This window comes from Arachis ipaensis, chromosome B09 (genome assembly GCF_000816755.2).
Source record: "Arachis ipaensis cultivar K30076 chromosome B09, Araip1.1, whole genome shotgun sequence".
Taxonomy (NCBI): Eukaryota; Viridiplantae; Streptophyta; class Magnoliopsida; order Fabales; family Fabaceae; genus Arachis; species Arachis ipaensis.
Genome location: NC_029793.2, coordinates 72,690,738 through 72,700,181, shown reverse-complemented (window position 1 = coordinate 72,700,181; position 9,444 = coordinate 72,690,738). Strand labels below are relative to the sequence as shown.

Here is a 9,444-nt window from a genome sequence, read left to right as displayed (position 1 = left end):
AACTGTGCTCCCTCACAGCTTCATCCAAATGGATGGGCTTTCCTTCGATCTTTTGAGGTTTTGATGGAGTTTCTGGAGGAAGTGCCGTCTGTGGATTTGTTCTTTTCCTTATTTCAAGCTAAAGGTGTTTGGAAAGGAGGTTGGGTAAATTTCAATAGCACTCCGGGATTTGGGATTTTTAGACTGTGCAAATCTTCTTTTAAAGACTTCAAGGAGATGTGTTTTAAAGTTAAGAGTTCAGAAGAGGATTTTCCGTTTTTTATTGATGAAAACCTTGCTGAGAAATTTCCCCTCTTTTGGTGCTCGGAGCCGCAAAATATACTCGGTCCGGAGGTTATATCGCCGAGGAATGAGTGTCTGATAGAATTTTTGGTGGAGAATGTTGATCGAAAAAATTTGATATCGATGTATGAGTTGCTGAAGTGGGAAGAGGATAAGGGTACTGTTGTAGAGTATCTAGGTGAGTTTCTAGGGTTTATGTTAATGTTTGTGTTTCTTGCTGAAAAACTCTAACACGATATGTTTTCTTCAGGTGGGAAGTATCCTGGCGTTTCTGCTGCATCGCTAAGGACGCGGTTTAAGAATAAAAATTTGGAGAAGGAGGTGTCGTCATCTAATGCTGAGAAGGTTGTTGGTACTGGCGAGGTTTCGCAGCCTCGTCAAGGGCGGAGGAAAGTTATCGCGAAGAAAAGGAAGAAGTCCGAGCTTGTGGAATTATCAGATGATTCTGATGAGAAAGAGTTTGGGGTTCCTCTTGAAGAGTTACAGGCTTTTATGGGGAATCAAAAAAGGCTGCACGAGATTTCTGAGGAAAGTGAGGCGTTTTCGGTGTGGGGAAAGGAATATCCTTACATGGCTGTTGTGGATGAGTATTGCCAATCATCCGCCAATGTAACTCTTGCCAAGGAGGTCGGGGATGTGGCTGTTGGGCAATATATGCAGGTAACAAGTTATTGATGTTTTCCTTATTTTTCCTTTTGTTTTCTTATGAGTTTGTTTTGCCCTCCAGGTTGTTGGGTTGTGCCTTGCAAGTCTGGGTCGAAGTCAGGAATTGAAACATAAGGGAGTGGCTGCTGAGAAAGGTGAGGTATCTGTTTTGAAGGAAGAGTTGATTAAGTGTAAGAATCTTGCTGCTGAGCTTCAAGCTCGTTTGACTGAGACCGAGAAGTTGCTGAGGGAGACTAAGGAAAGTTATGCTAAGGATGTTGAGGATTTGAAGAAGAAGGAAAGCGATATGGTGAACGTGCAAAGTCAGTTGATTGAGGTGACTGCTCAGCTTAAGGATATGGAGAAGAAAAAGGTGGATGAGATTTTGGACTCGTTTGTTGAAGGTTTTGAAAGGGCAAGGTTGCAGGTGAAGTTTTTGGTTCCGGATGCCGATCTTTCTGGCATGGACCCTGGGAAGATAGTTCGAGATGGTCAGTTGATTGAGGATGATGGGGATACGGAAGATGAGGCCGATAATGTTTAGGTTGTTATGAAAAGACCTTTGTGAATTTGTTTTTTGTTATTGTAATCTGACTGTTTTTTGTAAGCGGATAATAGTATGGCTCTTGTTTTTGAGCCTTTTAAAATTGACTTGTTTGAAAATTTGGTGCTTTTTGTAAAAAGCTGTTTGCATTGTTCGGATATATTTCCGAGTTTATTGGCGTTTTAGAATTATTTGATAATTGCCTTTGGAGCTTGGACGAGAATTGGCATTTGTCCGGGCTGGATTGATAGTTTGATAAGATCGATTTGATAGAAAGGATAGGACATTTGTTCATCCCTTGTATATTCGGAATTGTTTCATACAAAGGTGCAGGTAGGCTAGCCTCATTAAAACCTCTCCAAGCAAAACCCTTTGGGATAAAATCTTGGCAGTAGGAAAAAGAGTACACCATATACCAATCTGAATGGTGTCTCCTTTGTTGATGTTTGTGGGGTGGTGTTGTATCCCCAAAGTACTTCAGGTATTAATTTGGCCCAGAGTCCTTTGGCCTCGTCTAGTTTCTTCTTTAGTGCATGTAAGATGACTTTGTTTGCGGCTTCAGCTTGGCCGTTCGTTTGGGGATGTTCCACAGAGGCGAAGTGTTGTTTTATTTTTAGATTCTGCAAAAAAGCTTGAAATTTTTTATCGGCAAACTGGCGACCATTGTCAGTTGTAATATGCTGAGGTATGCCGAAACGGCAAATAATGTTCTTCCAAACAAATGTGATTGTTTGTTGTGATGTTATTTTTGCTAAAGGTTGGGCCTCCACCCATTTGGAGAAATAATCAATTTCGACAATAAGATATTTTACCTGGCCCGGTGCCGTAGGGAACGGCCCGAGTATATCTAGACCCCATTGGTTGAATGGCCAACTGATGTCTGCGTGATGTAACTGTTCGGCAGGTATGTGTATCAGGGGTGCATGTCTTTGGCAATTGTTGCATGTCCTGATTTTCTGTTTGCTGTCGTGTGTTAAAGTCGGCCAGAAAAACCCAGCCCGGAGGACCTTTGATGCTAGGCTCCGAGCTCTTGTGTGTGTCCCGCAGATTCCCTCGTGTGCCTCGGCTAAAGCTATTTCTGCTTCGGACTTGTTGAGACATTTGAGTAGTGGCCGGGTATAACCTCGTCGATACAATTCTCCATTTAGGATTGTGAAGAAGGATGCTCGCCGCCGAAATTTTTTACTGTTTTCGACCCCTTCTGGTACAACACCTGTTTCTAGATAGTGTATAAAGTCCGTCCTCCAATCTGTTTCCTGTGAAACACTTAATACATTTATCAGAGTAACAGTGGGTGATGTTATTGTGAACTGGTGTAGTGTGGTTAGCGTAGACTGAGTACTGCCGAGCTTAGATAAGAGATTTGCTCTCTGGTTTTGTTCTCGGGGAATATGTTCTATTTCAAATTTGATAAATTTCTTTGAAAGTTTCTTTACTAGTAGCAGGTACTTAGAGAGTAGAGGATCTTTTACCTGGAAGAGGTCATTTACCTGCTGTACGACTAACAAAGAGTCACAATATACCTTGATCGTCGATATTTGAAGATCTGAGCAATGTCTGAGTCCGGCGAGTAGTACTTCATACTCGGATTGGTTGTTGCTTGCTTTGAAGGCTAAGTGTATTGAGTGTTCCAATATGAATCCGTCGTCGGCTTCAAGACGAATTCCTGCACCACAGCCTTCTTGATTTGAGGAGCCGTCGACAAATAAAATCCATTGTTTTGCATGATCTTCTTCAGATGGTATGGTAAGTTCGGCAATGAAATCTGCCAGGAATTGTGACTTGATTGGTCCTCTGGATTGGTATCTGATGTCGAATTCAGACAGTTCGACTGCCCATTTAATTAGTCGTCCTGCAACTTCTGGTTTGTATAGCACTTGTCTTAGTGGCTGATCTGTTCTGACATGGATAACGTGGCTCTGGAAATAAGGTCGGAGACGTCGCGCCGAGAATATAAGTGCCAACGCGAGCTTTTCAATTCTTGGATAATTAAGTTCGGCATGCTGTAGAGTTTTGCTAACAAAGTACACTGGATGCTGAACTTTGCTTCTTTCTGTAACAAGGGCTGAGCTTATTGCCCAATCAGTTACCGATAAATATAGAAATAAATCCTCCCCTTGTATGGGTTTTTGTAGAATCGGCGGTTGTGAGAGTGTTGTTTTTAATTTTGAAAAGGCCCTCTCACAATCGTCGTTCCACTTGAATTTACTTTTCTTTTTTATTGTTTGGAAAAAAGGAACAGAAGTTGAAGCTAAACAGGGAATAAATCTGGAAAGTGCGGCAAGGCGTCCTGTGAGGCGCTGAACTTCTTTTACTGTTTTGGGGCTGGCCATGTCTAGCACTGCTCGGCATTTGTCTGGGTTTGCCTCTTACCCCCTTGGACGGCGAAGGCACATTTCTCGGGGTTGAGGCGCATGTTGTATCTACGGATTTGGCCGAATATTTCTGTTAGGTCTGTGATGTGGTTATCTCCGGTTTTTGTCTTGGCGACCATGTCGTCGACATAAACTTCGATATTCCTGCCGATTTGTTTGGCGAACACTTTATCCATAAGACGTTGGTAAGTTGCACCTGCGTTCTTTAATCCAAATGGCATAACTTTATAACAATAATTGCCGAAATCAGTGATGAAAGCCATTTTATCTTGGTCGGAGGGGTGCATGAGTATTTGATTATACCCTGAATACGCGTCCATAAAACTTAAAGTAGCGTAGCCCGATGCGTTGTCTACTAAAGAGTCTATGGACGGTAGAGGGTAAGAATCCTTTGGACATGCTTTGTTTAAATCAGCAAAATCGACGCACATGCGCCACTTACCGTTTTGTTTCCTTACCATTACCACATTGGCTAGCCAGGTAGTGAATCTGATTTCTTTGATAAATTCGGCGTTGATGAGCTTTTGTGTTTCCTCCAGTGATGCTTTCCTTTTTTCTTCGCCGAGTTTTCGTTTCCTCTGTTGGATTGGTCGGGCTGACGAGTTTATTGCTAGTTTATGACTGATGACTTGTGGGTCAATGCTGGGCATGTCAGCAGGTTTCCAGGCAAAAAACTCGGCGTTTTCTTGTAGGAAGGATGTTATGGCCTGTAACTCAGCCGTGTTGATTGATGTACCTACATATGTAAATTTGTTAGGGTCATTGTTGAAATATACTTTTTGTAAGTCGTCGGATGGTTTCGGGCGCTCGAGGAAATCAGCTCTTGGGTCGAGGTCGGCTAGTGTGCCTTCCTTCTGGTTGAGGTCGACATTGTTGACTTGTTGTGTTGCACGGTTTTGGAATTTTAAACTGATGTTGTAACACTGTCGCGCCTCCTTATGGTCTCCATGGATTGTTGCGACCTGATCGCCCTGCACTGGAAACTTTACACAGAGATAAACTGTAGATACAATGGCGCCGAATTTATTCAAAAAAGGTCGGCCAAGAATAAGGTTATATGGGCTGAAACAATCCACTACTAAATATTGAATATCATTAGTTTTTGAAAAGGGTTGCTCACCCAGTGTGGTCTATAACCACACTGATCCGAGTATTGGAACTCGTTCTCCTGAGAAGCCGACCAAGTCGCCTCCTGTAGTCTGTAGCACGTTGTCGCTGAGCTTCATCTTTTGAAATGTGGAGTAAAACAGAACGTCGGCACTGCTCCGAGGATCCAAGAGGACTTTTTTCACTAATAGGTCTCCTAGTTGGAGTGTGATTACCACAGGGTCATCCAGATTTTGTATGCTGGAGTTAAGGTCGGCCTGTGTGAAAGTGACCTCTGGTTGGTTATTGATTGCTACATCTTGCTTTGGTCCTTCTACCGAGCATATTGCTCGGAACGACCTTTTTCTTGCCGAGTTTGAGTATCCCCCACTTGCGTATCCTCCTGAAATACAATTGATTATACCTCGTGGCCTTTCATATTGGCTTGAAGCTACCTTCTCTTTTCCTCGGTTTTGTTCAGAGAGGTCGTTTGTTGTGGAACTGTGGCTGCGCTTTTGGATGTGACCACTAATGTATTTGTCTAGGTGTCCTTGTCTTGCTAGTCGTTCTAAGAGATCTTTGGCGACCACACAATCATCAGTGTTGTGGCCGTGTTTTTGGTGGAAAGCGCAGTACTTTGATTTGTCCACATGCTTTGCATCCTAGTATGTGCCGGCCTTTCTTGGTGGCTTAATTAGTTTGGAGTTCAAGATCTCCTTGATTATGTCCTCTCTCTTGGTGTTGAACTGCGTATAAGAATCAAATCTGGGTGTTAGTTTAAAACTTTTCTTAATGGTTGAACTCTTATCTTCTTCGCGGAAGTGTGACTTGTCAGATTTCCGAGCTTGTCTGAGCTCCTCGATATCAATTTGTCCTTTTGCTTTCTCTCGAAATTCTGCTAGAGTCTTCGGTTTTGCTACTGCGATTGTTTCCTGGAATTTCCCAGGTCGGAGGCCGCTTTTAATTGCGTGTAGATGGACTTCGGGATGGAGATCTGGTATGTTGATTGCGACCTTGGTAAAGCGAGTCATATAGTCCTTTAGGCTTTCGTTCGTTCCTTGCTTGATGGTGTTCAGGTAATCGGAATCGTGCAAGTATATTGCAGATCCGGCGAAATGTTCTTCGAATAACTTCGCCAGCTGATAAAAGCGCGAAATGGAACCTGCAGGCAAAGCACACAACCAATCAAGTGCAGGACCGTCTAAATAATTCGGAAAACAACGACATAAAACTGTATCTGATGCACCATTGACGATCATTATTGATCGGAATTTCTTTATGAACTTCCTTGGGTCTCCGAGTCCATCGTAGGGCGTGAGGGTCAACGGCAGAGTGAACCTCTTCGGCAGTTCGAAATTCATTACTTCTTCTGTGAAAGGGCCTACAAGGTCCTCGGATTCTTCTTTCTTGTCTTCGTGCTGCTGCTCTTCATGTTGAGCGGTTTCTGAAACATGGGTCGGTTGGGATTGATGTTCCTCGTCCTCCGCCTGTTGGCAATGAGCATCATTGTGTTCAATCCGAGCATGATTTAGTTCGGCAATTTGAGTAGCCATTATTTGGTTCTCGTCAGCCATCCGCTGATTAGCTTGTTGTAGCTCAGCTACCATTCGCATGAGTTCGGACAGTGATGGAGGCGGTACATCAGCCATGGATGTAGATGAAAATGATGAGACCAAAAGAAAAATATGATTTCCTCGGCCGCACGGTGGGCGCCAATTGATCTTGCCTGGGAAATAGGTCGGCTTCAATTCCTCAAGGTCAGCCGAGCTATATGCTGCAAGATTGGACGTCCACTCCTCAGAGTCCGAATTTTCCTTTCTCGTTGTAGATGTGAAGGTGTGAGTAATACAAAAGGGGTGGAGTGTACCTGCAAAGGCACTCCAATTCTTAAGTCAGTTCTGGTGTTAATTCAGAGTGAATGAGAAAAGATACTTTACCTTCTTTTATAGATATTTAATCGTCCGTTATATTCTAGATAATTATTTGACCGTTCTTGATAATTGGTTTTGTAACCGATTTTATTCATACCGTTTGAGACGTCAGTTATAATGTCATTAATTTTGCCGAGTTATAATTCATAAGGGCCGAACAATAACGGCAAAGACGAGTTATGATGATGGTCGATTATGATTTGTATTAATGGTGACCATATCAGTTATTGTATATATGTGAATATTGTGAATAGGTTTTTCCTTTTGCTTCTTTGTTAGTTCTTGCTAGTTTTAGGATTTAATTTTCCTGCTTCTTATTTGATTTTGTTTTCAATTTCTCTTGCTATCATGAATTCTCACCTTGGCTATGAGTTTGGTTATCAACATGTTGTAGGAAATGAGGACTATAATGAGGATGTGTATCAAGAATGGGACAATCAAAGGCGGGAGGAGCCATACGCATTATGATCAATCTTCATGGCAACAACCTCCACCAATAGACTATGAACAAGAGCCATTCCTTGTGACTTTCAAAAACCACCACCATATGCCTATGAGTTATATCCTCAACATAACCATCTACTACACTCACAAAGGCAAGAAGAAATGCAAAAGGAGACACTAGAATTTGTGGCTATCTTGACCAAGGTAGTAAGTATTTTAGCCTCCCAACGCTTGAGTACTCAAAGCACTCCCACGGTCACATGTGGAGGATTAATTGAAAAGCATAGCATGACGGAGAGATTGGAAACTCCTTTGGAACATGAGGGATGTTATTTTGTATTAGAGCAATTGGAGGAGCCTATGATCATTGAAGAAGAAGAAGAATAAGTAGTTGAAAACCTAGGAAATACAGAACCTCCATGGGAAGCTAAAATCATAGAAAACCTCTCCAAGACAATTGAATTTGATGTTGAGGAGGAGAGTGCATAACCTCCAAGACAATTGTTGAATGAAGACTTAGGAGGAATGGAGCAAAAATTTAGTTCCCTTGGAGAGAAAGATCATGCATCCAATCTTCTTAGTGGTGAATCCTTTGAATTTGAAGAACCTTCTCCCAATGAGATGAAAAGCAATGTGGAGGTAGATTTTTCTCAACCTCCCATTTATGATTTGAGTAATGGAGAAGAGTTAGATGAAATTGATGAGCAAAGGATTGAAGTTGAAGTAGTTCGTGAAGAGGTGGAGGTAGTCAAGGAAGAATATAAGGGAGTAGAGCTTGCAAGGATATTGGAGACACCTCTCCCCAAGCCATCACCATCCATTCTTCCATTCAAGAGGGTAAATTCCTTATACTTAAGCTTTATTATTCCCCTTGAATATGTTTGCTTAAGACGGATGGTCAACTTAGAAATATATGTTTGCTTAAGAGCAAGAGGGAGATGGTAATGGTGACATGTTCAAAGCGTAATAGCAAGGGTTGGTATAGTACTAGATTTCTTGGGTCTAGGAGAATGTTTGGTCACTTACATGAGAATTCTAAAGTCATGCCACCTGGATGGATTAATAATGATTAACTTCAAGACGGGTGTGAAAATAAAGTGTGGGATCCCGGATTGCACAAGGAGAATCAACCTTGGGAGCCCCAAGCTTGTGAAGAACTCCATCAAGACTTGGCTCAATCCATGAGAAATCTTGGGGCACAATGGAGAACCAAGCATTGGTGGGAGTTCCAAGATGAATTCAAGCATAAGCCACCTTGAGAGGAGCTCCCCATAAGTTCAACTTAAGGACAATAAACAAAAGTGCTAGGTGGGAGACACCCCACCATGGTAAAATCTTTCCTTTTTCTCTTTTGTACATATTGATAGAATTAGTTAAATTCATGTTTTGATTAGTTAGTTGAGTTTAATTGGTAGTTTGGTATGTTAAATAAGGTTCTAGGGTGTTTTGGTAGCTGTTTGGAGGTTTGGAATGCTTGGATTGGTGCAAAAACATAGAAAAAATTTTGAAAAACAGAGCACCATCCACGCGCACACACACTTCACGCGTACGCATGCATCAAGAATTTTTGCCCATCCATGCGCACGCGCCATGCACGCGTACGCGTGGATACCAAATTTTTATTCTTCCATACATTAACCTGAGAGTTATACGAGAGCTGCGCATGCATTGTGCCTGAGGCACAAACGACCTCACGCATACGCGTACATGGTGCGTACACGTCACACTAAAAAAAAAATAGAGGGGGCAGGGACGCGTACGCACGCTGTGCGCGTACGCGCCCCTTCACAGATGCAGCACCATACTTCAAGCCTGAGATTTGCGCCAACTCTGGGCCAACATTAAGCTCCTGGCATGGCCGACCACCCACGCGGACGTGCACTTGGCGCTTCCACACCCCCTCTCCATTTGCCCATCCACGCGCACGCGCATGGTGCGCTTACGCGTGGATGCCCCTCCTTCACTCCACTTCTTTTCTTCTCCTCTTTCCATTTCTTTCCTTCCCCTTTCTTCTTCCCCTCTCCTACCCCTCATCCAACACTTCTAAACACCATTAATAACCATTTATTTTAGTTGGTTAATTAGTTTGTTAGTTAGTTGATTAGTTAGTTACTTAGCTTAGTTTTCATTTTATTTT

General features: G+C 42.6%; 1 protein-coding gene across 1 annotated transcript; it reads right to left on the bottom strand.

Annotated features, from left to right (window-relative positions):
• Positions 1,819–3,804, bottom strand: LOC107615588. Its single transcript, XM_016317639.1, has one exon. It carries the CDS (start codon positions 3,802–3,804, stop codon positions 1,819–1,821), a length of 1,986 nt encoding a protein of 661 aa, XP_016173125.1.

Excerpts from the sequence above, each read along its gene's own strand:
- LOC107615588 (XM_016317639.1), bottom strand. The coding sequence starts at position 3,804 with ATGGCCAGCCCCAAAACAGTAAAAGAAGTTCAGCGCCTCACAGGACGC.